Source organism: Larus michahellis, unplaced genomic scaffold, assembly GCF_964199755.1.
Source record: "Larus michahellis unplaced genomic scaffold, bLarMic1.1 SCAFFOLD_509, whole genome shotgun sequence".
In the NCBI taxonomy this organism is placed as follows: domain Eukaryota; kingdom Metazoa; phylum Chordata; class Aves; order Charadriiformes; family Laridae; genus Larus; species Larus michahellis.
Window position 1 is genome coordinate 1 of NW_027436413.1, and position 27,401 is coordinate 27,401.

At 69.3% G+C, this 27,401-nt stretch overlaps 2 protein-coding genes across 2 annotated transcripts; one reads left to right on the plus strand and one right to left on the minus strand.

Annotated features, from left to right (window-relative positions):
* Positions 1-523: 523 nt before the first annotated feature.
* Positions 524-17,712, minus strand: LOC141737423 (glutamate receptor ionotropic, NMDA 2D-like; the record flags this gene model as incomplete). The annotated part of the gene is made up of 13 exons (XM_074572117.1): positions 17,676-17,712; positions 14,736-14,894; positions 11,377-11,804; positions 9,908-10,500; positions 9,709-9,823; positions 8,838-9,049; positions 8,094-8,262; positions 7,184-7,337; positions 6,233-6,358; positions 4,561-4,790; positions 2,734-2,894; positions 1,702-1,889; positions 524-753 (listed from the first exon to the last, which is right to left on the minus strand). Coding segments are annotated over exons 3-13 (2,592 nt in total), but the record flags the coding sequence as incomplete, so codon positions are not given.
* Positions 17,713-20,632: 2,920 nt separating this feature from the next.
* On the plus strand, positions 20,633-26,649 carry TMEM143 (transmembrane protein 143; the record flags this gene model as incomplete). The annotated part of the gene is made up of 4 exons (XM_074572116.1): positions 20,633-20,680; positions 23,101-23,368; positions 24,966-25,070; positions 26,357-26,649. Coding segments are annotated over exons 1-4 (686 nt in total), but the record flags the coding sequence as incomplete, so codon positions are not given.
* Between the last annotated feature and the right edge of the window lie 752 nt (positions 26,650-27,401).

Here is a 27,401-nt window from a genome sequence, read left to right on the forward strand (position 1 = left end):
CACGTCCCCACCTCCATCCCCACGTCCCCACGTCCCCACATCCCCATCCCCACGTCCCCACCTCCATCCCCACATCCCCATCCCCACGTCCCCAACTCCATCCCCACCTCTGTCCCCATGTCCCCACGTCCCCACATCTCCACGTCCCCATCCCCATGTCCCCATCCTTACATCCCCATCCCCACATTGCCACCTCCATCCCCACATCCCCCCGTCCCCATCCCTATCCCCACCTCCATCCCCACGTGCCCACCTCCATCCCCACGTCCTCCCGTCCCCATCCCTATCCCCACCTCATCCCCATGTCCCCACCTCCATCCCCACCTCCATCCCCACCTCCATCCCCACGTCCCCACCTCCATCCCCACCTCCATCCCCACGTCCCCACCTCCATCCCCACGTGCCCACCTCCATCCCCACCTCCATCCCCACGTCCCCACGTCCCCATCCCCATCCCCCTGTCCCCATCGCTATCCCCACCTCCATCCCCCCGTCCCCGTGCCCGTGCCCGTGCCCGTACCCTGCTGAAGGCGAGGAGGCAGCGCAGGCGGCCGGGCGGCCCCAGGCAGTGCCGCAGCTTCCAGTGCACCAGGTGCTCCCAGGCGAAGACCAGCAGGCTCAGCCCCATGGCCACCAGCAGCATGTAGAAGACGCCCGCCATGTTGTCGATGTCCAGTTTGCTGCTCATCACCTCCAGCTTCTCCTGGTGGCAGATCCCCGACAGCCACAGCCGCTCCAGCATCTCGATCTCGTCTGGGGGGCGCCGGCACCGGCACCGGGGGGGGGGGCACCGCGGGGGGCAGGTTCAACGCTGCCGTCGTGCTGCGCGCCCCCAGCCCCCCCCCCCGAGCCCCCAAACCCCACCCCGGGCCCCCCGAACACCCTCAGACCCCCCCCCCCGGAAACCCCCACGTGCCTCGGACCCCCCCAGACCCCCCCCAAACACCCCCAACCCTGCCCCAGACCCCTTCAGACCCCCCCAGACATACCCCAGACCCCCCCCAGACCCACGCCCGCACCCCCCCAAACCCCCCCGCCCCCCCCAGACCCCCCTAGACCCCTCCCAGACCCCCTCAACCCCTCCCAGGCCCCCCCAGACATACCCTAGACCCACCCAAACCCCCACAAACCCCCCCAGACATACCCTGGATCCACCCAGACCCCCCCAACCCCCCCCAGACCACCCCAGACATACCCTAGATCCATCCCAGACCCCCTCGACCCCCCCCAAACCCCCCCAGACATACCCTAGACCCACCCAGACCCCCCCAGACATACCCTGGATCCACCCCAGACCCCCTCGACCCCCCCCAAACCCCCCAGATATACCCTGGATCCACCCAGACCCCCCCAACCCCCCCCAGACCACCCCAGACATACCCTAGATCCATCCCAGACCCCCTCGACCCCCCCCAAACCCCCCCAGACATACCCTAGACCCACCCAGACCCCCCAAGACATACCCTGGATCCACCCCAGACCCCCTCGACCCCCCCCAAACCCCCCAAGACCCCCCCAGACACACCCTAGACCCACCCCAGACCCCCTCGACCCCCCCCAGACCCCCCCAAATCCCCCCAGACATACCCTAGACCCACCCCAGACCCCCTCGGCCCCCCCCAGACCCCCCCAGACCCCCCCAGCCATACCCTAGACCCAACCCAGACGCCCTCCCCGCCCCGTGCCCCCCCCGGCCCCCACCGTCGCCCAGCAGCTGCAGCAGGGCCAGGTCGACGGGGCGCTTCCAGCGGGAGCCGCGCTGCAGGGCGATGCCGTAGCCCGTGGAGGCGAAGACCTTGCCCGAGCCGATGGTGACCAGCTTGCAGCCCTCCTCCTTGCGCGCCATGTAGTTCAGCACCGCCGCGTCGTAGATGAAGGCGTCCAGCTTCCTGCCACGCCCCGCCACGTCGGGCACGCCCACGGGCGCAGGCCCCGCCCACAGCCCCCCCCAACCCCGAGCCCCCGCCCCCAGCCTCACCCGTCCCCAATAAGCCCCGCCCACAGCCCCGCGCAGCCCTAAGCCCCGCCCACAGCCACCAAGCCCCGCCCACACCATTAGGCCCCACCCACAGACCCACCTGTACCTCAGAAGCCACGCCCACAGCCCCCGCCCACAGCCTCCAAGCCCCGCCCACAGCCCCACCAGTCCCCCAAGCCCCGCCCACAGCCTCCAAGCCGCACCCACACTAAGCTCCGCCCACAGCCCCACCTGTACCCCTAAGCCCCGCCCACAGCCCCAAGCCACACCCACACTAAGCCCCGCCCACAGCCCCGCCAGTCCCCCTAAGCCCCGCCCACAGTCTCCAAGCCCCGCCCACAGCCCCACCAGTCCCCCTAAGCCCCGCCCACAGCCTCCAAGCCGCACCCACACTAAGCCCCGCCCACAGCCCCACCCGTACCCTAAGCCCCGCCCACGGCTTCCTCTACCCCCAAGCCCCGCCCACAGTCAGCAGGCCCCTCCCTCCTCCCCCAGGCCCCGCCCCTCCCTCCCAGGCCCCGCCCGTACGCCCTGTCCCTCCTCCCCGGCCCCCTCCCCTCCCTCCCAGGCCACACCCCCGCAGGCCACACCCCTTCGGGTCCTGCCCCCTCAGGCCCCGCCCCCAGGACCCTCCCAGTCTCCGCCCCCTCAGGTCCCACCCCCCAGTCCCTCCCAGGCCCCACCCCCCTAGGCTCCGCCCTCAGGCCCCTCCCAAGGGCCCGCCCCCTCAGGCCCCGCCCCGGCCCCGCCCGGACCCGCTCTTGAGGTGCTGCAGGGCGTCCTCCACGCCGCGCTGGTTGTACTTGACCATGTAGCTGTGCATGTCGGGGTAGTTGCTGCGGATGTTCTTCTCCGTGCTGCCGTTGGGCACCGTCCCGAACTTCAGCGGGGGGTACTGCTCCTGCGGGCGCTGGAACTGCCCCGGGCGTCGGCCCCGGCCACGCCCTGACACGCCCGGCCACGCCCAGCCATGCCCAACCCAACCGCACCCAACGACACCCACCAACACCCATCGCATCCAACCACACCCACGACACCCATCACACCCATCACACCCATCACACCCACCAACACCCATCACACCCACCACACCCATCACACCCATCACACCCACCAACACCCATCACACCCACCACACCCATCACACCCATCACACCCATCACACCCACCACACCCATCACACCCATCACACCCATCACACCCACCACACCCATCACACCCATCACACCCATCACACCCACCACACCCACCACACCCACCAACACCCATCACACCCATCACACCCACCACACCCACCACACCCACCAACACCCATCACACCCATCACACCCACCACACCCATCACACCCACCAACACCCATCACACCCACCACACCCATCACACCCATCACACCCATCACACCCACCAACACCCATCACACCCACCACACCCATCACACCCATCACACCCACCACACCCATCACACCCATCACACCCACCACACCCACCAACACCCATCACACCCATCACACCCATCACACCCATCACACCCACCACACCCACCAACACCCATCACACCCATCACACCCACCACACCCATCACACCCATCACACCCATCACACCCATCACACCCACCAACACCCATCACACCCACCACACCCATCACACCCATCACACCCACCACACCCACCACACCCATCACACCCATCACACCCACCACACCCATCACACCCATCACACCCACCACACCCATCACACCCATCACACCCATCACACCCACCACACCCATCACACCCATCACACCCACCACACCCACCAACACCCATCACACCCACCACACCCATCACACCCATCACACCCACCACACCCACCACACCCACCAACACCCATCACACCCACCACACCCACCACACCCACCAACACCCATCACACCCATCACACCCATCACACCCATCACACCCACCACACCCATCACACCCATCACACCCACCAACACCCACCAACACCCACCACACCCACCAACACCCACCAACACCCACCAACACCCACCACACCCACCACACCCACCAACACCCATCACACCCATCACACCCACCACACCCATCACACCCATCACACCCACCACACCCATCACACCCATCACACCCATCACACCCACCACACCCACCACACCCATCACACCCACCACACCCATCACACCCATCACACCCACCACACCCACCAACACCCATCACACCCATCACACCCACCACACCCACCACACCCATCACACCCATCACACCCACCACACCCACCAACACCCATCACACCCATCACACCCATCACACCCATCACACCCACCAACACCCATCACACCCACCACACCCACCACACCCACCACACCCATCACACCCATCACACCCATCACACCCACCACACCCATCACACCCATCACACCCACCAACACCCATCACACCCACCACACCCACCACACCCATCACACCCACCACACCCACCACACCCATCACACCCACCACACCCACCACACCCACCACACCCCAAGCCCCCCCCGCACACCTGTGCCCAGAGCCGTGTGTCCCCCGTCCCCCGGGCGCGCGGTACCTTGCGGTCGCTGAGCCCCGAGACGGTGTCGACGTACTCCTCCTGGATCATGAAGGCCGCCAGGTTGGCCGTGTAGCTGGCGAGGAAGATGACGGCGAAGAAGGCCCAGACCAGCACCATGATCTTGCTGGTGGTGCCCTTGGGGTTCTCCACCGGCACCGAGTTGTTGAAGACCAGGGCCCAGAGCAGCCAGATGGACTTGCCGATGGTGAACTTGGAGCCCCCCGCGCCTGGGGACGGGGACGGGACACCGTGGGGACGGGACACCGGGGGGATGGGGACACCGTGGGGACGGGGACACCAGGGGGATGGGGACACTGTGGGGATGGGGACACCGTGGGGACGGGACACCATGGGGACGGGGACACCGGGGGGACGGGGACACCGGGGGGATGGGGACACTGTGGGGACGGGGACACCGGGGGGACGGGACACCGGGGGGACGGGGACACTGTGGGGACGGGGACACTGTGGGGACGGGGACACCAGGGGGACAGGACACCGTCGGGAGGGGGACACCGTCGGGAGGGGGACACTGTGGGGACGGGGACACCGGGGGGACGGGGACACCGGGGGGATGGGGACACTGTGGGGACGGGGACACTGTGGGGACGGGACACTGGGGGGACGGGGACACCGGGGGGACGGGGACACCGTGGGGATGGGGACACTGTGGGGACGGGGACACCGTGGGGACGGGACACCGGGGGGACGGGACACCGTGGGGACAGGACACCAGGGGGACGGGGACACCGGGGGGACGGGGACACTGTGGGGACGCGGACACCAGGGGGACAGGACACCGTGGGGACAGGACACCGGGGGGACAGGGACACCATGGGGGTGGGGACACCATGGGGGTGGGGACACTGTGGGGACGGGGACACCGTGGGGACGGGGACAGCAGGGGGACGGGGACACTGTGGGGATGGGGACACTCCAGGGACAGTGGCACCGTGGGGACAGGGACACCCCGGGGATGGGGACACCATGGGGACAGCATCACCACGGGGACGGTGTCACACCAGGGATGGTGGCACCGTGGGGACAGGGGCACCATGGGGACGGGGGCACTGTGGGGACGGGGACAGGGTCACCCCCGGGACAGTGGCACTGTGGGGATGGGGGCACCCCAGGGACGGTGGTACCACGGGGACAGGGACACCCCAGGGACGGTGGCACCATGGGGACAGCATCACCATGGGGACGGTGACACCCCAAGGATGGTGGCACCATGGGGATGGTGGCACCTTGGGGACAGGGACAGGGTCACTCTGGGGATAGTGTCACCACGGGGACGGTGTCACACAGGGGATGGTGGCACCCTGGGGACAGTGGGGACAGGTGGAGCGGGGACAGTGTCACCATGAGGACAGGGAAGGCGTCATCATGGCGATGGGGAGGCCATCACCGTGGGGACGGGGACGGCGTCACCTTGGGGACGGGGACAGTGGGGACAGGGATGGCGGGGACCCCTGACAAGGGCCACCCCTGACACCCCCCGCCCTCCCGGCTCCCTGGGGACACCCAGGGGGCGAAGCCGCCGTGATGCCACCTCCTCACGTCCCCGTGTCCTCCTCGCTTCGTGTCCCCTCCCCCCCGTGCCCCCCCCCCCCCTCCCCGGGTGACAGGGGTGACGCCGCGGGTGACGCCGCGGGGGTGGCCCACTCACGCTGGCCGGTGGCCAGGCTGCGGTTGTAGCCCACGGGGCTGAAGTACTCGAAGATGAAGACGGTGACGGCCACCACCGTGAGGCACATGACGAACATCATCACCCAGACGGCCGGGCTGTAGGGCTCTGGGGACAGCGGGGACACGGTCACCGCCAGCGCGGGGGGCGTCCCCCTGGCCCCACGTCCCCGTGGCCCTGTGTCCCCTTCTCCCCACGTCCCCATGTCCCCACGTCCCCACGTCCCCACTTCCCCCCGACCCTGTGTCCCCACATCCCCATCCCCCTGTCCCCTTGTCCCCGTGTCCCCCTGTCCTTGTCCCCGTGTCCCCATGTCCCCTCATCCTTCTGCCCCCACGTCCCCTCGTCCCTGCGTCCCCACATCCCTGTCCCCATCTCTGTGTCCCCACGTCCCCACGTCCCTGTCCCCCTGTGCCCTTGTCCCCATGTCCCCCGTGTCCCCTTGTCCCTGTGTCCCCTCATCCCCTGTCTCCATCTCTGTGTCCCCCTGTCCCCCATGTCCCCTCATCCCCCTGTCCCCCCATGTCCTCATGTCCCCCTGTCCCCCCGTGTCCCCCCATGTCCTGGTGACCCCTGAACCCCTGTGTCCCCCCGTGTCCCAGTGTCCCCCTGTGTCCCCCTGTCCCCCCGTGCCCCCCCATGTCCTCGTGTCCCCCTGTCCCCCCGTGTCCCCCCATGTCCTCTCATCCCCGTGTCCCCCTGTCCCCATGTCCCCCCATGTCCTGGTGTCCCCCTGAACCCCTGTGTCCCCCCGTGTCCCCATGTACCCCCATGTCCTGGTGTCCCCCCGTGTCCCCCCATGTCCTCTCATCCCCGTGTCCTCCTGTGTCCCCCTGTGTCCCCATGTCCTGGTGTCCCCCTGTCCCCCCATGTCCCCCCATGTCCCGGTGTCCCCCTGAACCCCCGCGTCCCCCCGTGTCCCCGTGTCCCCACCGAGGAAGGCGGAGGGGGAGACGGTGCCGTTGCTGCGGGACACCATGACGCTGATGCCGGTCTCCACGAAGGGGACGGAGAAGTCGATGACCTCGGAGCGCTCCTCGTTGATGGTCAGCGACCCGATGGCCATGTCGGCCCGGCCGTAGAACACCTGCGGGGGGCGGGGCCAATCAGGGCGGGGCCGACCAGGGCGGGGTCATCGGGGCGGGGCCAATCAGGGCGGGGTCGATCAGGGCGGGGCCATCGGGGCGGGGTCACCAGGGTGGGGGCCACTGGGGCAGGGCCAATCAGGGCGGGGCCAATCAGGGCGGGGCTATAGGGGTGGGGCCGTTAGGGGTGGGGTCAATCAGGGTGGGGTCATTGGGGCGGGGCCGATCAGGGTGGGGCCAATCAGGGCGTGGCCAATTCAGGGTGGGGTTGAGGCAGACGAGCCAATGAAAGAGCAGGGAAGCGAAAGGGTGTGGCCCGGAGGGGGCGTGTCCAGGGGAAGGGGCGGGGCTTCAGGCATAGATCTGGGGGGGCCCCCACCCGCTGCCGGACGTCTGGGTCCCCTTGGGGGGTGGGGTTCTCCCCGGCCCCCCCAGAGGTGGGGGGTCTCTCCCTGGCCCCCCCAAAGGGTTGGTGGTCTCTCCCCGGCCCCCCCCAAAGGATTGGGGGTTGCCCCCCGGGCCCCCCAAAGGACGGGGGGTCTCTCCCTGAGGCCCTGGGCCCCCCAGAGGTGCAGGTGGGGGGTCTCTCCCTGTCCCCCCCACAGGTGGGGGGTCTCTCCCCGGCCCCCCGGGCCCCCCAAAGGACGGGGGGTCTCTCCCTGAGGCCCTGGGCCCCCCAGAGGTGCGGGTGGGGGGTCTCTCCCCGTCCCCCCGGAGGGTGGGGGGTCCCTCCCCGTCGCCCCCGTGGCCCTCCCCACCTCTCCCACCATGCCGTTCCAGACGCCGTCGATCTTCTTGCCGTGCTTGCCGTTGGTGACCAGGTAGAGGTCGTAGGTGAAGCCGACGGCGCGCGCCAGGCGCTTGAGGATGTCGATGCAGAAGCCCTTGCAGCATTTCTTCTCGAAGAGCGCCGGCTCCGCCTGCGGGCTGCGGGCACGGGGACGCTCGGGGACGCCCCCAGGGTGGGACGGGGGGCACCCCCGGAGGCGCTGGGGACACCCTGGTGGCGGTGGAGGCACCCCCAGGGCGGCGGGGACACCCTCGGGAGGGCGAGGACACCCCCAGGGCAGCAGGGACACCCCCAGGGTGGTGGGGACGCCCTGGTGGCGGTGGAGACACCTCCGAGGCAGTGGGGACGCCCCCAGGGTGGAACGGGGGACACCCTCACAATGGTGGGGGCACCCCCAGGGCGGTGGGGACACCCTCATGGCGGGGGGGGGAGACCCTCCCGGGCGGTGGGGACACCCTTGAGATGGCGGGGACGCCCCCAGGGTGGTGGGGACACCCTCGCGGGGGTGAGGACACCCCCAGGGCAGCAGGGACGCCCCCAGGGTGGTGGGGACACCCTCGTGGGGGTGGTGGGGACACCCTCGGGGAGCTGGAGACACCCTTGAGATGTTGGGGATGCCCCCAGGGTGGTGGGGACACCCCCAACGGCGGAACTGGGGACACCCTGAGGATGGCGGGGCCACCCCCGTGGCAGGCGGGGGCGCGTCACCCACCCCGCGGTGCGGTTGAGCTGCTTGCGGCAGGGGACGGAGTCGCGGATGCAGGTGCCGGTGGCCGGGTCGATGTTCTCCACGATGACGAAGGGCCGTTCCTCCAGGGTGGCCACCGTCAGGTGCTGGTCGTCGTCCACCGGCTGCAGGAACTTGCCGTAACGCGACCAAACCGGGTACTTCATGCGCAGGACGCGGTGCTCCCAGCTGCCCACCTGCGGGGGGGGGACGACGGCGGCCGGTGCCACCAGAGCCACCCTCAGATCAGTGACACCGTCGGGGACAACCCCACCTCACCACCACGGACACCCGACAGCCGGACGGACCCCCCCTGACAGCCGGGCAGACCCCCTGACAGACAGACAGACCCCCCCTGACAACCGGACAGAGCCTCGACAGCCGGACGGACCCCCCCAACAGCTGGACGGACCCTCAACAGCTGGATGGACCCCCCCAACAGACAGACAGACCCCCCAACAGCCGGACAGACCCCTGACAGCCAGACAGACCCCCCCTGACAGCCAGACAGACCCCCCCGACAGCCGGAGCCCTTGGCAGGGAAGTGGCCGAGGAAGGGTCCCGGGAGACGTCACCGTTTCCATGCCGCCGTCACCGGCCAGGCGTCACCGCCACCCCCTCGGGGACGCGTTGTTGTGACAAGGCAGCGTGACGCCGCAACCGTGGGGGGGGACACAGATGCCAGATGGTACCACAACCCCCCCCCGGGGACACCGCGCCGGCGAGAGGAGCCGGCCGTCGCCGTGACCGGAATGGCAAAGAGGCGCCAGGAGCAGACGGGGAGGGACGGTGACACCGCGGGGACGCCGGGGACGGGGAGGGACGGTGACACCGCGGGGACGCCGGGGACGCTCACCACCTCCCAGCTCCGCTCCTTGTTGAGGGAGATAACGACCAGCGAGGGGTTGACGAGGTAGCCGTCCTCGTTAAAGGAGAAGTCCTTCTGCCCCCAGGTGATGTTCATGAAGTACCTGGGGGGGGACACCGGGCCGTCACCGCGCCGCCAGCGCGCCGTCACCCTGCCCCGCGCCGCGGGGGGCGGCCGCCGCGCTCACCGGTGGAGGTTGTCGTTGATCTGGGTGACGTTGGGGGCCCGGCAGTCGTTGTTGAACTCGGGGATGAAGCCGTAGTCGCGCAGCAGGGCCTCGGCCCCCTTGGCCACGATGGCCACCCCGTTGTGGACGCGGTGCTGCAGGTCGTCCCGCCACCCGGCCGACAGCACCGCGAAGAGCCCGGCGGGGAGGTGCTCCGGCAGCTGGTCGCTTCCCCCCAGGTTGGTGCCCACCACGAACCAGATGTAGCCGGGACCAGCCAAACCGGCGTCTCGCGCCGCCCGGAAAATGGCCTCGGCCTCTTCCCGCGAGCAGTAGAGGAGGCGGATTTGGGCGCTGACCTCCCGCAGCTGCCGGCGCAGCCGCGTCCCCTCGGGGTCGTCGGTCAGGTTCAGGGTGAGGACGCCCCGGTGCTCCCAGCCGATGAAGCTGCTGTCGGTCAGGACCTCCACGTAGTCCACGAAGTCCTCGTAGCCGGGGAAGAGCGTGGTGACGACGGCGAAGGCCGTCCAGTCGTACTCCTCCAGCACCTCGAAGATGACCTGCAGCTGCTGCTCGGTGGAGGAGCCCAGCTGGAGGAAGGTGGAGCCCTTCTCCTGCGGGGACAGAGGGGGACGGCCGGGCTCGGGGACAGCTGGGGACAGCTGGAGGGGCTCTAGACGTGGTTGGGGTTGGGGAGAGTTGGGCTGGGGACAGTCATGCGGGTCTAGACGTGGTTGGGGTTGGGCTGGGGACAGTTCAGTGGGTCTGGATATGGTTGGGGATGGGGACGGTTGGGTTGGGGACAGTCGGATGGGTCTAGACATGGTTGGGGTTGAGGACAGTTGGGTTGGGGACAGTCATGTGGGTCTAGACATGGTTGGAGTTGGGGACAGTTGGGTTGGGGACAGTTGAGTGGGTCTGGACATGGTTGGGGTTGGGGACAGTTGGGTTGGGGACAGTCGCATGGGTCTAGACACGGTTGAGGTTGGGCTGGGGACAGTTGAGTGGGTCTGGACATGGTTGAGAACGGGAACAGTTGGGTTGGGGACAGTTGCGTGGGTCTAGACATGGTTGGGGTTGGGGACAGCTGGGCTGGGGACAGTTGGGGCACTCCAGACGTGGCTGGGGACAGTTGAGTAGGTCTAGACGTGGTTGGGGTTGGGCTGGGGACAGCAGGGCGGGTCTGGACATGGTTGGGGTTGAAGACAGTTGGGTTGGGGACAGTTGGGTGGGTCTAGACATGGTTGGGGACAGTTGGGTTGGGGACAGTCGGGTGGGTCCAGACCTGGTTGGGGTTGGGGACAGTTAGGCTGGGGACAGTCGGGTGGGTCCAGACATGGTTGGGGTTGGGCTGGGGACAGCCAGGGGCTCCTGGACGTGGCTGGGGACAGTTGGGTGACCCTAAAACGTGGTTGGGGTTGGGCTGGGGACAGTCGGGGGCCCCTGGACGTGTCTGGGGACATCGGGGTGCCCCCCACCGCCCCCCCCACCTTGGGCGTGAGGACGATGGCGGAGCCGCCGTTGATGCCGATGATGGGGACGGAGGTCTGGGCGGAGATGAAGTCGAGGATCTGGGCCACGGCCTCGGAGCGGGTGTCGTCCTCGAAGACGACGCCGTGGATGCGGAGGGAGGAGAGGACGTCGCAGAGGCGCACGATGAGGCTGCGGGGGTTGGTGTCGTTCAGGACCACCCCCACCGGGTTCACCTCCAGGGAGAAGTTGCGGAAGGCGGCGGGGGCCAGGCGGGGCCCGGCGGGGCCGTAGGAGGCTCCGCTCAGGATGACGGCCACGTTCAGCGCCCGCCGGGGCCCCTCCGGCCGCGGCTCCAGGAAGGGGCTGGCGCAGGCCAGGGCCAAGGCGAAGAGCATCCTGCCGGCGGGGGCGGGGGGACGGGGGGGGCTCATCGCGCCGCTGCGCCCTGGGGGGGAACGGGGGGATGGTGGGAGAGGGGCCCACCAGTAACCCCCAGTACCCACCAGTGCCCACCAGTAACCCCTGGTACCCCTCCAACTCCGGGAGAGGGTCGGGCCAGGGGGGGACCGGTGGGACCAGTGCCCACCAGTAACCCCCAGTAACCCCCAGTACCCCCCCAGCTCCAGGAGAGGGTCAGGTGGGGGAGAACTGCGAGGAGAGGTGCCCACCAGTAACCCCCCAGTACCCACCAGTGCCCACCAGTAACCCCCAGTACCCCCCCAGCTCCGGGAGAGGGTCAGGCCAGGGGGGGACCGGTGGGACCAGTGCCCACCAGTAACCCCCAGTAACCCCCAGCTCCGGGAGAGGGTCAGGTGGGGGAGAACTGCTGGGAGAGGGGCCCACCAGTAACCCCCAGTACCCACCAGTGCCCACCAGTAACCCCCGGTACCCCCCCAGCTCCAGGAGAGGGTCGGGCCAGGGGGGGACCGGTGCGACCAGTGCCCACCAGTAACCCCCAGTAACCCCCAGTACCCCCCCAGCTCCGGGAGAGGGTCAGGCCAGGGGGGGACCGGTGGGACCAGTGCCCACCAGTAACCCCCAGTAACCCCCAGTACCCCCCCAGCTCCGGGAGAGGGTCAGGCCAGGGGGGGACCGGTGGGACCAGTGCCCACCAGTAACCCCCAGTAACCCCCAGTACCCCCCCAGCTCCGGGAGAGGGTCAGGTGGGGGAGAACTGCTGGGAGAGGGGCCCACCAGTAACCCCCAGTATCCACCAGTGCCCACCAGTAACCCCCGGTACCCCCCCAGCTCCGGGAGAGGGTCAGGCAGGAGGGGACTGGTGGGACCAGTGCCCACCAGTAACCCCCAGTATCCCCCCGGCACTGGGAGAGGGTCAGGCAGGAGAGGACTGTTCAAACCAGTGCCCCCAGTACCCCCCCACACCATGAGAGTGGTGCAGGGAACTGGTGCAACTGGTGCCCCCCCAGTGCTCCCAGTGCCCCCCAGGGCTGCCCCGCTCTGCCGGGGAGACAGTGTCAGGCCTGGGGCCACCGGTGCCTCCCAGTAACCTCCCAGTGCCCCCCCCAGGCTGCCGGGACACAGGGACACGCCAGGACATGGCGTCAACACCCAGGGACAGAGGGACACGGGGGTGTCAGTGTCACCCCCCAGGACGGGGGACAGGAGGACAAGTGACGGGGGTGACAATCGGGGCTGGCAGAAGGTGACAGGCAGCGGAGGGGGGGGCACAGGCGGAGGCAGCAACAGGCAGCGGCGGGCGGGGAGGGGCGGGCAGGGACAGGGACGGGGACAGGCAGAGACGGGGACAGGCGGAGACAGGGACGGGGACGGGGACAGGCGGGGACAGGGATGGGAACACTCAGACAGTGACAGACAGGGACGGGGACAGGGAGACACGGGGACAGGAACACTCAGACAGTGACAGGCAGGGACAGGGATGGGAACAGGCAGACACGGGGACAGGCGGAGACACAGACAGGGACAGTCAGACACAGGGATGGGGACAGGCAGGGACAGGCAGGGACAGGGACAGGGAGACACGGGGACAGGCGGAGACACAGACAGGGACAGGCAGGGACAGGCAGACAGGGACAGTCAGACACAGGGATAGGGACAGGCAGGGACAGGGACAGGGAGACACGGGGACAGGCAGAGACACAGACAGGGACAGTCAGACACAGGGATGGGGACAGGCAGGGACAGGCAGGGACGGGGACAGGGAGACACAGGGACAAGCGGAGACACAGACAGGGACAGGCAGGGACAGGCAGACAGGGACAGTCAGACACAGGGATGGGGACAGGCGGGGACGGGGACAGGCAAGGACAGGGACAGGGACAGGCGGGGACGGGGACAGCCGCCCACACAGGGACACCCCAGGTCACCCCCGGCAATGTCACCCCCAGACCCCCAACAGTCACCAGGGGGTGACCCAGACGCCACTGTCACCATCCCCACAACTGGGGGGGGACAGACCCGGAACGGTGGGGGACACGCCGGTGTCACCGTCCCTGTGATGGCGGGTGACAAACCTGTGTCACCGTCCCCATGACAGCGGGGGACAAACCAGCGTCACCGTCCCCAAAACAGCGGGAACAAGCTGGTGCCACCGTCCCCACAACGAGGGGACAAAGCCGTGTCACCATCCCCACAACAGCGGTGACAAAGCCGTGTCACCATCACCAAAACAGAGGGCACAAAGCTGTCACCGTCCCCACGATGGGTGGAGACAACCTCATGTCACTGTCCCTGTGGTGGGTGACAAACCCATAACGGTGGGGGATGAGCCAGTGTCACCATCCCCAAAACAGCGGGGACAAAGCGGTCACCGTCCCCACGATGGCAGGGGACAAACCCCTGTCACCATCCTCACACCAGCGAGGACAAACCGGTGTCACCACCCCCGTAATGGTGGGGACAAACCCCTGTCACCGTCCTCATAACAGCGGGGACAAACCGGTGTCACCACCCCCGTAACGGTGGGGACAAACCCCTGTCACCGTCCCCGTGGTGGCGGGGTGACAAACCCCCTGTCCCTGTCCCCACGGCAGCGGGGAAAAAGCCGTGTCACCGTCCCCGTGGTGGCAGGGTGACAAACCCCCGTCCTCGTCCCCAAAGCAGAGGCCGGGGGGGGGACACAAACCCGGGATGGCGGGGGACGAGCCCGTGTCCCTGTCCCCAAAACGAGGCGGGGGGGGACACAATCGCGTGTCACCGTCCCCGCAGCAGCGGGGGACAAACCCCCGTGTCACCGTCCCCAAGAGCACCCAGCAGCCGCCCCACGGCCCCCCCGCGCCCCTCCCGTGTCCCCAAGCCCCCCGTGACACCGCCTGTGTCCCCCCCCGATGTCCCCAAGCCCCCCGTGACACCGCCTGTGTCCCCCCCCCAGGGTCCCCAGGCCCCCCCCGGGTCCTACCTGGCCCGAGCTCGGCTCCGGGGGGCTCTGCCTCATCTCGGCCGTGGGGGGGGGACACACGGGGGGGATTTGGGGACACGGGGACAGGGCTGGGGACACACAGGAGGATCTGGGGGGCGGGGGGGGGGCCGGGGGGGGCCGAGGTGGAGGCGGCTGCACCTGGGGGGGGGGAGGGAGGGTGAGGAGGGGGCAACTGGGGTCCCAGCACCCCCAGTTTGGCCCCAGCACCCCCCCTCCCCGCTCCCAGTTCACCCAGCTCCCCCCCAGCCCCCCCCAACTGGGCCCTAGAACCCCCCAGTCTCCTCCCAGTTCACCCAGTCCCCCCCCAGCCCAGTTCCAGCAACCCCCCGGGCCCCTCCCAGCCCCCCCAGCTGGATCCCAGTCGCCTCCAGTCCCTCCCAGTCCCATCCCAGGGACCCCAACTGGATCCCAGTCCCCCCCAGCCCCCCCTAGTCCCTTACCAGCCCCCCAGTCCCTCCCAGTCCCCCCAGTTCCATACCAGCCCCCCCAGTCCCATCCCAGACCCCCCAACTGGATCCCAGTCTCCCCCAGTCCCTCCCAGTCCCCCCAGTTCCATACCGGCCCCCCCCAGTCCCATCCCAGTGCTCCCAGTCTCTGCCAGTCCCCCCCAAACCCCTCCCAGTCTCCCCCAGTCCCCCTACTTTCATACCAGCCCCTCCCAGTCCCCCCACTGCCCCCCGGTACCTCCCAGCCCCCCCAATCCCCCTCCCAGTCCCCCCCCAGCCCCCCCAATCCCATCCCAGTGCTCCCAGTCCCCTCACAGCCCCCCCAAACCCCTCCCAGTGCCCCCCAGTGTCCCCCAGTCCCATCCCAGCCCCCCTGGTCCCCTCCCAGTCCCCCCCAGTCCCCCCAGCTGGATCCCATTGCCCCCCAAACCCCTCCCAGTGCCCCCCAGCCCCATCCCAGCCCCTCCCAGTCCCTCCAGTACCCCCCCAGCCTCCCCCAGTCCCATCCCACCCCCGCGATCCCCGCCCAGTCCCCCCCAGTCCCATCCCAGTGCTCCCAGTCCCCTCATAGCCCCCCCAAACCCCTCCCAGTGCCCCCCAGTCCCCTCCCAGCCCCTCCAGTCCCCCCCAGCCCCCCCCAGTCCCATCCCAGTGCTCCCAGTCTCTCCCAGTCCCCCCAGCTGGATCCCATTCCCCCCCAAACCCCTCCCAGTGCCCCCCCGCCCCATCCCACCCCTTCCCAGTCCCTCCCAGTCCCCCCAGCGCCCCCCAGCCGGCCCCGCCGCCCCCCCCCGCCCTGCAGCACCCGCCGCCGCTTGCAGAATACTAATGGGGCCGGGGGGGGGGCGGTGCGGCGGCGGCTGTCCCTGTCCCTGTCCCTGTCCCTGTCCCTCTGTCCCCCCGCCCTGTCCCTCTGTCCCTGTGCCCCCCCCCGTGTCCCCCCCCATCCCCCTGTTCCCGGGGGGATCGTGTGTCCCCCCCCCCCGCCAGCCCCCCCGGGGTACACACACACCCGGGGGGGGTGAAATGTCCCAGCCCGGGGTGCTGGGATGGGGGGGAGCGTTGGGGTGTTGGGGTGTTGGGGGGGTGTTGGTGTATCGGGGGGGTGTCAGGGGGGAGTATTGGGGTGCTGGGGGTTGTCGAGGTGGTGGGGGGTCTCGGGGGTGTCAGGGGGTGTCGGTGTATCGGGGGTGGTGTATTGGGGTGCTGGGGGTTGTCGAGGTGTTGGGGGGTGTCAAGGGGGTGTCGGGGGGGTGTTGGTGTATCATGGGGGTGACGGGGTGTAGGGGGATGTCGGGGAGTTGGGGGGACACTGGGGCATATTGGGGTATCGGGGGTTGTTGAGGTGTTGGGGGGGTGTCGGGGTGTCAGGGGGTGTCGGGGTGTTGGTGTATTGGGGGTGTCGGGGGGTATCGGGGTGTCAGGGGGGTGTTGGGGTGTCAATGGATCGGGGGGTGTCACAGGGGAGTATTGGGGTGTGAGGGGTTGTTGAGGTGTTGGGGGGTGTCGGGGGGGTGTCAGGGCGTGTCGGGGTGTTGGTGCACCGGGGGTGTCAGGGGGGTGTATTGGGGTGTTGAGGGTTGTTGAGGTGGTGGGGGGGTGTCAAGGTGTTGGGGGTGTCGGGGTGCAGGGGGCTGTTGGGGAGTCGGGGGGTTGCTGGGGTGTATTGGGGTGTCAGGGGGTGTTGTGCCAGGGGTGCATCGGGGTGTCGGGCGGGTAGGGGGGGTGTCAGGGGGGGTTGGGGTGTCAGGGGTGCGGTGTCGGGCTGCGTCAGGGTGTTGGGGGGTGTCAGGGCGTCAGGGTGTTGAGGGGGTGTCAGCAGGTGTCAGGGTCTGTCACGGTGTTGGTGTGTCATGGGGGGGTCGGGGTGTTTTGGGGTGCTGGGGGGTGTCGGGGTCCTGGGGTGGGGGGGTGCCGGGGGTCTGTCGGGGCTATTGGGGCATTGGGGGGTGTCAGGGGTCTGTCGGGGGAGGTATTTGGGGGGGTGTTGGGGGGTATTGGAGGGGGTGTCGGGGGTCTGTCATAGGGGCACTGGGGGGTGTCGGGGGGGTTATTGGGGGGGGTGTTGGGGTGTCGGGGGTATTGGGGGGGTGTCAGGGGTCTGTCATAGGGGCATTGGGGGGTGTCGGGGGGGTTATTGGGGGGGGTTGTTGGGGTGTCGGGGGTATTGGGGGGTTGTCAGGCTGTCGGGGGGTGTCAGGGGTCAGTCATGGGGGTACCGGGGGGCACTGGGGGGGTGTCGGGGGTCTGTCTGGGGTATTTGGGGGGGTGTTGGGGGGTCTCAGGGGTCTGTCGGGCGGGTTATTAGAGGGGTGTTGGGGTGTCGGGGGTATTGGGGGGGGGTGTTGGGGGGGTGTCGGGGCTCTGTCGGGGTGTCGGGGGGTGTTTGGGCTCTGTCGGGGGGGTGCCGGGGGTCTCTCGGGGGTATCTGGGGGGGTGCCGGGGCTCTGTCGGGGTGTCCCCCCCCGCTCACCTCTCACGCTCCCCGCCGCATCCCGCCGCCGCCGCCGCCGCCGGTCACTGGGACACGGGCACCGGCGCCGGCCACGCCCCGTCCCGGAACAGGCCACGCCCCCTCCCTGCAAGACCACGCCCCTCCGCCGCAGGCCACGCCCCCTCCCGGCACCGGTCACGCCCCCGCCCACCACGACACCCCCACCCCCACCCCCCCCCCCGCCATTGACATCGCCAGCCTGTCGCGACAGAGGCGACACGGCCGGGACCGTCCCCCCGGACCCCCCCAAAGCCCTCCAATACTCCATCGTCCCCCCCCCGGACTCCCCAACCCCCCCAGTTACCCCCCAGTCCCCCCAAAACACCCCCCAGACCCCCCCCAGTTACCCCAGAGCCTCCCCCAGTTACCCCAACTCCCCCCAAAATCTCCCCAGACCCCCCTTCTATGGGGCAGGAGACCCGGGGAGGGGGGGGGTTATGGGGCAGGAGGTGGGTGTGGGGAGCAGCTGTGGGGCAGGAGACCGGGGGGGGGCGGGGATTTGGGGGTGCTGGTAGGGGGGAAACCCACACCCCACACTTGGGGGGCTGGACCCTCGCGGGGGGGGACGGGACACACCGCGACGTCGAGGTGGGACCCACGGAGGTGACGCCGTGTTGGGGGGCGGCCTCCCCCCCCCCCCCCCCACCTCATTAGGGGCCACGGCTCGTTAGGGGCGTAACGAGCGCCAGGTCTCGGCCGCTGCCAGGCCCTGGGTGGTTGTGCCCGGGCAGGGACAGGCAGGGACGGGCAGTGGCCCGAGGACAGGTGGCGGTGGCTGCACGGGCTAACGAGCCTCCTCGTTAATCAGCCGGGCAGCAGCAGACGGCTCCTGCCTGCGGGTCACGGCAGCGGCAAGGAGTGATGGCGGGCAGGGGCGCAGGCAGAGGAACAGGCGCAGGCAGAGGAACAGGCAGGAGCCATGTACAGGCAGAGGTGCAGGCAGAGGAACAGGCAGGGGAACAGGCAGGAACCCCGTACAGGCAGAGCTACAGGCAGAGGTGGAAGCAGAGGTACAGGCAGGGGCACAGGCAGGAGCCATGTACAGGCAAAGGTACAGGCAGAGGCACAGGCAGGAGCCATGTACAGGCAGAAGCACAGGCAGAGGCACAGGCAGGAGCCATGTACAGGCAGAGGCACAGCCAGAGGTACAGCCAGAGGTACAGGCAGGAGCCAGATACAGGCAGAGGCACAGGCAGAGGCACAAGCAGGAGCCATGTACAGGCAGAGGCACAGGCAGAGGCACAGGCAGGAGCCATGTACAGGCAGAGGCACAGGCAGAGGTACAGGCAGGAGCCATGTACAGGCAGAGGCCGTGCACAGGCAGAGGCAGGAACAGGCCGATCAGTTCCCTCCCGTTGGGTTTCTGCACGTTTCCCCCATTGTCCGTACCCACATTTTAGTGCCTTTTCCCCAAACCCCCTCAATTCTCCGAGGTTTCTCCCCGGTCTCCGCCCCTGCCCCAGCCCCGCCGGCCACTGCGTTACCGGTAGCCCACGCTGGCGGCCGCGCTGGCCACCCGGGCGACGCCGCCGGCCGGCACTCAGACCCGTGTTCCTGCAAAATTGGGGAATTCCCCCCAAAAAACAGTGCAGAGGGGCGGATCGCACGGGCGCAGCCCAGCAGATCCAGGGCCGGGAGCGGATTCAGCTCCTCCGCGAGAGGCTCAGAAAGCGGAAGAGCCAATTTCCGATGCTTAAAAGCCAGTTTACGGGAGCTTGAAAGCGAGTTTGCGAAGCCCACGGACCTTCCCGACCCTCGCCTGGAGGGCGGCTCCCCCCGACGGCGATTAAAAATCATTCGATTTCGTCGAATCCCGTTAAAACACGGCCCCGCTCAGCACCGCGCCCCGTGAAACCCCCCTTTTTCCAGCGATAAACCCGGATCTGGCTCCTCTGTGCAACATCCCCATCGAGACGCGGGGGCCGAGAGGTGAATCGGGGGGGTTTGGGGTTTTGTTTTTTGCCCAGTTCTGCGCAGAAAAGGCGATAATTTGCGATTCCCGGCGGGAAACACTCGGGGGTTTTCTTCGTACAAAGAGGTAACGAAGGGAAAAATCACCTCGAAACAGCCGCTTGCTCCCTCGCGATCAAAGAAAAACTCGTTTGCGCCCGTCCGGCTCGTTACACTCAGGCGGTCGCAGGTTGATGCGTAAAGCTTTCTCCTACGGGACGGTTTTTATTATTATTAATAAAATTATCTAGCGGGCTGCGCCCCCAGCCCGCCGCCCGCCACCACTTACCACGAATTTCACTGTTTATTTCGCTCCGCGGGGAGCAGCGGCCGAGTCCCAGCCCGGATCAGTGACGAGGCCTCTTTCTTTGAGGGACTTTCTCCATTTTGTGGGGTTTTGACACTTTCGGGCGCCCGAGGGACGGCAGAGGAGCCGCCCCGCTGACGCCGCGGCGTTGATTACGGCCGATTTAATGAAGCCACGGCCGCCGCCGCCGCCCGCCGATGAGCCGCCGTGAGGAACCGGGCCGCCTCGACGCGCGCTAATTGATCCCCAATCGCTCATTACCTCAGGCGGGATCCGCCATGACGGGGCTGAGCCGGGGGACGGGCCCGGCCGCCATGACACGTCCCCGGGGCTCAGCCCCCACCACCGGGGGGGTCCCCGGGAGGCGGCGGGGGGGAGTTTTTGGGGGTTTTTCGGAGATTTCGGGGGGGTTTTTAGGGTATTTCGGGGGGTTTTGGGGAGGCCGAGGCCGCCCCCCGCGCTCCCCTCAGCGCCGCTTTCGCGCCTTTTCCCCTTCCCGCCCTTTCGGCGGCGCAGCCCCGCGCGCGTGCGCGGCGCGGCCCCGCCCCCTCCGGCTCTCGCCCCGCCCCTCGGGGCGCCGGCCCCGCCCACCTCCCCCCCCCCCCGCCTCTCGGCCAATCGCCGCCTCCTCCCGGCTCCTCGCCCCGCCCCCCGCCGGCGCGCGCGGGGCAGGGGGCGTGGCCGCCGCCGGCGCACGCGCGGTGTCAATGTCAGCGGCGGGCGGCAGGTCAGGGGGAGCGGGGGGGGGCGGGACCCCATAGACCCCCCCACAGCCCCCCGCAGCCCCCCCCCGGCACCCCATAGACCCCACACAGCCCCCCATAGCCCCCCCCTGCACCCCATAACCCCCCCACTGCACCCCATAGCCCCCCCATGGCACCCCATAACCCCCCCCGCATCCCATAACCCCCCCATAACCCCCCACTGCACCCCATAGCCCCCCCATGGCACCTCATAACCCCCCCATAGCCTCCCACAGCCCCTATAACCCCCATAACCCCCCCATAGCCCCCCACTGCACCCCGTAGCCCCCCCATGGCACCCCACAGCCCCCATAACCTCCCCCCCATAGCCTCCCATAGCCCCCCCGGCACCCCATAGACCCCACACAGCCCCCATAGCCCCCATAACCCCCCCCGTAGCCCCCCACTGCACCCCATAGCCCCCCCACGGCACCACACAGCCCCCATAACCTCCCCCCCATAGCCTCCCATAGCCCCCCCATAACCCCCCACTGCACCCCATAGCCCCCCCATGGCACCCCATAGACCCCACACAGCCCCCCATAGCCCCCCCACTGCACCCCATAGCTCCCCCCGCATCCCATAACCCCCCCATAACCCCCCACTGCACCCCATAGCCCCCCCCTGCACCCCATAACCCCCCCATAGCCTCCCATAGCCCCCCCATAACCCCCCACTGCACCCCATAGCCCCCCCACGGCACCCCATAGACCCCACACAGCCCCCCATAGCCCCCCTACTGCACTCCATAGCCCCCCCCGCATCCCATAACCCCCCCATAACCCCCCCCTGCACCCCATAGCCCCCCCTGCACCCCATAACCCCCCCATAACACCCCACTGCACCCCATAGCCCCCCCATGGCACCCCATAACCCCCCCATAGCCTCCCATAGCCCCTCCATAACCCCCCACTGCACCACATAACCCCCATAACCCCCCCCCATAACCCCCACGGCACCCCACAGCCCCCATAACCCCCCACTGCACCCCATAGCCCCCCCATGGCACCCCACAGCCCCCATAACCCCCATAACCCCCCCCTGCACCCCGTAGCCCCCCCATGGCACCCCATAAACCCCCCCATAGCCCCACACTGCACCCCATGGTGCCCCATAAGCCCCCACAACCCCCCTGCACCCCATAACCCCCCCCCTGCACCCCACAGCCCCCCCGTAACCCCCCCATAACCCCCTGAAAGCACCCCCCGAACCCCCCCATAGCCCCCCCCGCACCCCTTAACCCCCCCACTGCGCCCCTGAGCCCCCCCCATGGCACGGCTGAGCCCCCCCGTTACCCCCCCCCACACACACCCCCGCACCCCAGTGCTCCCAGTGCCCCCCCCATCACACCCCCAGTGCTCCCAGTGCCCCCCCCATCGCCCTCGTGCACGTGCCGTGTGCCTTACACGCGTGTCTGCATGCACACGCCTGTGCCCCGAGCCCTCCCACGTGTCCACTTGCACACGCGTGTGCCCTGGTGCATCCACGTCCCTGCACACGCGTGTGCCCCGAGCCCTTGCACATCCCTGCACACGCGTGTGCTCTGAGCCCTCGCACGTCCCTGCACACGCGTGTGCTCTGAGCCCTCGCACGTCCCTGCACACGCGTGTGCCCCGAGCCCTCGCACGTCCCTGCACACGCGTGTGCTCTGAGCCCTCGCACGTCCCTGCACACGCATGTGCCCTGGTGCATCGCACGTCCCTGCACACGCGTGTGCCCTGAGCCCTTGCACATCCCTGCACACGCGTGTGCTCTGAGCCCTTGCACATCCCTGCACACGCGTGTGCCCCGAGCCCTCGCACGTCCCTGCACACGCGTGTGCTCTGAGCCCTCGCACGTCCCTGCACACGCGTGTGCCCTGGTGCATCCACGTCCCTGCACACGCGTGTGCCCCGAGCCCTTGCACATCCCTGCACACGCGTGTGCTCTGAGCCCTTGCACATCCCTGCACACGCGTGTGCCCCGAGCCCTCGCACGTCCCTGCACACGCGTGTGCTCTGAGCCCTCGCACGTCCCTGCACACGCGTGTGCCCCGAGCCCTCGCACGTCCCTGCACACGCGTGTGCTCTGAGCCCTCGCACGTCCCTGCACACGCGTGTGCCCCGAGCCCTCGCACGTCCCTGCACACGCGTGTGCTCTGAGCCCTCGCACGTCCCTGCACACGCATGTGCCCTGGTGCATCGCACGTCCCTGCACACGCGTGTGCCCTGAGCCCTTGCACGTCCCTGCACACGCGTGTGCCCTGAGCCCTTGCACGTCCCTGCACGCACATGCGCCCCGACGCCCCCCCGCCCCCTCCGTCCCCGCGTCTGCTCGCACACGCGTGTGAGGGAGCCCCTGTACACGCCCGCACACGCGTGTGCCCCCCCCACACACACACGCCCCTTCGCACACGCGTGTGCAGGATGCTGCGCGTCGGCCGGGCGGCGGCGACCTCGCGGCCCTCGCCGGTGGCGTGGGCGACGTCACGGGCGGCGCGGGTGACGTCACAGGCGGCGTGGGCGACGTCACAGGCGGCGGCCCCCCCCGCGCCCCCCCTGGCGTCCCTGCGCGCGGCCCTGGGGCGGCTGCGGGGGCGGCGGCGCCTGGAGGTGCCCCCCGGGTGGGAGCAGGAGTTCAGGGACACCTTCGTCCCCCTCTCGCGGGAGCAGCTGCAGCACCTGCTGCTGACGGTGGGCACGGGGACACGGGGACACGGGGGGACACGGGGGACACGGGGGGACACGGGGGGACACGGGGACACGGGGGGACACAGGGGGACAGGGGGACAGGGGGACACGGGGGACATGGGGAGATACAGGGGGACAGGGGGACACGGGGACACAGGGACACGGGGACATGGGGACAGGGAGACACAGGGGGACGGGGACATGGGAGGACACAGGGGCACAAGGGGACACGGGGACACGGGGACATGGGGACAGGGAGACACAGGGGGACAGGGGGACACGGGGGGACACAGGGACACAAGGGGACACGGGGGGACATGGGGGGACATGGGGGGACATGGGGACACAGGGACACAAGGGGACACAGGGGGACGGGGGGGACAGGGACACAGGGACACGGGGGACATGGGGGGACACAGGGGGGACAGGGGGACACAGGGACATGGGGACAGGGGGACAGGGGGAGACGGGGAGACACAGGGACACAGGGGGACATGGGGACATGGGGGGACACAGGGACACAGGGACACAGGGGGACATGGGGCACAGGGGGACACGGGGACATGGGGGGACACACAGACAATGAGGGACATGGAGACACGGGGACATGGGGGGACGCGGGGGGACATGGGGACAAGGGGGGACACAGGGAGTCACGAGGACATGGGGACACCTGGGGACACAGGGACAGGGGGACACACGGGGGACACGGGGAGACACACAAGGACGGGGGGACACGGGGACACAGGGACACGGGGGGACACAGGGACACGGGGACACGGGGATGGAGGGCGACAGGGGGACACGGGGGGGGACATGGGGACACGGGGGGGGACAGGGCAACACCTGGGGACATGGGGGGACACGGAGACACGGGGACATGGGGACAGACAGGGACACACGGGGACACTGGGGGGGACACATGGACAGGGGGACACGGGGGACACGGGGACATGGGGATGGGGACACACGGGGGGGACACGGGGACACACGGGGGACACACAAGGACCGGGGGGGCACAGGGGGACGTGGGGACAGGGGGTGGGGGGGGACAGGGGACGCGGTGACACCCGGGGGCACGGGGAGGGGCACTGGGGACGTGGGGACACACGGGGACACCTGGGGTCACACGGGGGGGACAAAGGGGGGGGGCACCTGGGGACACCCCCCACCCCCGCCCCCGAGGGACCCCGGGACCCCTCCCCCCTCCACCTGTGACCCCAATGACCCCGTGACCCCTGTGACCCCTGTGACCCCCAGGACCCCTGTGACCCCAATGACCCTGTGACCCCAATGAGCCCCATGACCCCAATGACCCTGTGACCCTGTGACCCCAGTGACCCCGTGACCCCAATGAGTCCCATGACCCCAATGACCCTGTGACCCCCGTGACCCCAATGAGCCCCATGACCCCAATGACCCCCGTGACCCCTGTGACCCCAATGACCCTGCGACCCCAATGAGTCCCATGACCCCAATGACCCCATGACCCCAGTGACCCCTGTGACCCCAATGAGCCCTGTGACCCCAATGGCCCCGTGACCCCCATGACCCCTGTGACCCCCTGACCCCAATGACCCCGTGACCCCGTGACCCCCAGGAGTTCCACTCCTCGGGCCGTTCCCGCGCCGCCTTCTTGGCCTTCGCCGCCCGCCTGGACCAGGCCCTGCACCCCCGGTACCACCGGTACCACCTGCACCTGCAGGTAGGGGGCAGCCCTGGGCGCTGTGGGGCAGAGCGTGTCTCTGTGGGGCAGCAGTGGGCACTGTGGGGCTGCGCTGGGCGCTATGGGAGCGGGCTGCGTGTGCTATGGGGCAGCACTGTGCGCTGTGGGTCAGAGCTGGGCGCTACGGGTCAGCCCTGGGTGCTGTGGGGCCAGGCTGTGGGTCAGCCACTAGTCACCGTGGGTCAGTGCTGGTCGCTACGGGTCTCTGTGGGTCTGGGCTATGGGTCTCTGTGGGTCGCTGTGGGTCTCCGTGGGTCACTGTGGGTTGCTGTGTGTCTCTGTCGGTCTCTCTGTGGGTCTCTGTGGGTCTTGCTGTGGGTCTCGCTGTGTGTCACTGTGGGTCTGGGCTATGGGTTGCTGTGGGCCTCTCTGTGGGTTGCTGTGGGTCACTGTTGGTCTGGGCTGTGGGTCTCTCACTGTGCGTCTCTGTGGGTCGCTGTGGGTCTCTGTGGGTCTCTGTGTGTCTCTGTGGGTCGCTGTGGGTCGCTGTGGGTCTGGGCTGTGGGTCTCTCTGTGGGTTGCTGTGGGTCTCTGTGGGTCTTGCTGTGGGTCGCTGTGGGTCTCTGTGGGTCTCTCTCTGTGGGTCTCTCTGTGGGTCTCTCTGTGGGTCTCTGTGGGTCTCTCTGTGGGTCTCTGCGTGTCGCTGTGGGTCTCTGTGTGTCGCTGTGGGTCTCGCTGTGGGTCTCGCTGTGGGTCGCTGTGTCTCTCTGCGTGTCTCTGCGTGTCTCTGCCTGTCTCTGTGTGTCGCTGTGGGTCGCTGTGGGTCTCTCTGTGGGTCTCTACGTGTCTCTGCGTGTCACTGTGGGTCTCTGCGTGTCTCTGTGAGTCTCTCTGTGGGTCGCTGCGTGTCTCTGCGTGTCTCTGCGTGTCTCTGTGTGTCGCTGTGGGTCTCGCTGTGGGTCGCTGTGTCTCTCTGTGGGTCGCTGCGTGTCTCTGCGTGTCTCTGCATGTCGCTGTGGGTCTCGCTGTGGGGCGCTGTGGGGCGCTGCGTGTCGTGTGGGTCTCTGCCTGTCTCTGCGTGTCTCTGCGTGTCTCTGTGTGTCGCTGTGGGTTGCTGGGGGTCTCTCTCTGTGGGTCGCTGTGTCTCTCTGTGGGTCTCTGCGTGTCTCTGTGTGTCGCTGTGGGTCTCTGTGTGTCGCTGTGGGTTGCTGTGGGTCTCGCTGTGGGACTCTCTGCGTGTCTCTGCGTGTCTCTGCGTGTCTCTGCGTGTCGCTGTGGGTCGCTGTGGGTCGCTGTGGGTCACGCCCCTCTCCCCTCCCCCCCAGGCGCTGTACGGCCCCATCGACCCCGACCGGGACACGGGGCTCGCGGCGCCGCCGGGGGGGGCGGGGCCGGGGGCGGGGCCGGGGGCGGGGCCGGGGGCGGGGCGGCGCGCGCGGCGCGTGCTGGCGGCGCTGGGGCCGCTCCTGGCCGAGGCCAATTTCCAGCGGCTGCCGGAGGCCGCCATCGCCTTCGCGCTGCTGGTGCAGCACCCGGGGGACGAGGTGCAGGTGCGGGGGGGCCGGGGGGGGGCCATGGCGGGGGTGTGCGGGGGGGGGATCGGGGGGACGAGGTGCAGGTGCGGGGGGGCCCTGGGGGGGGCCATGGGGGGGGTGGGGGGGGGGGGATCGGGGGGTGGGGGGGGCTCGGGGGGACGAGGTGCAGGTGCGGGGGGGGCCATGGGGGGGGGCCCTGGGGGGGCTGTGGGGGGGGGGATGGGGGATGAGGTGCAGGTGCGGGGGGGCCATGGGGGGGCCCTGGGGGGGTGTGTGGGGGGGGGCTCGGGGGGACGAGGTGCAGGTGCGGGGGGGGCCATGGAGGGGGGATGGGGGGGCCATGGGGGGGTGTGGGGGGGGCGATCGGGGGGTGGGGCGGGTGAGGGGGGGGATGGGGGACGAGGTGCAGGTGAGCGGGGGGGGGGTCATGGGGGGGCGGGAGGGGGGGGTGGGGGGGGTTCTGGGGGGACATTGGGGGTGGGGGGCTGTGGGGGGGATGGGGGGCCTGTGGGGGGTGTGTGGGGCCGTTGGGGGGGCCGTTGGGGGACGAGGTGCGGGGGCGCGGGGGGGGCCATGGGGGCCTATGGGGGGGGATTGGGGTCCTGGGGGGGTGGGGGACACTGGGGGGGGGCTGTGGGGGTTATGGGGGGTCCGGGGGGGATGGGGGGTGGGAGCAGAGGGAACCCTGGACCCTGTGGGGCCCATCAGCCCCCCCCGCCCCACACCCCCCATTGCCCCTCATCGCCCCCAGCCCCACACCCCCCCCACTCCCCCCATACCCCCCTCAGCCCCCCCATAGGCCCCCCCAGCCCCACACCCCCCATCGCCCCCCATT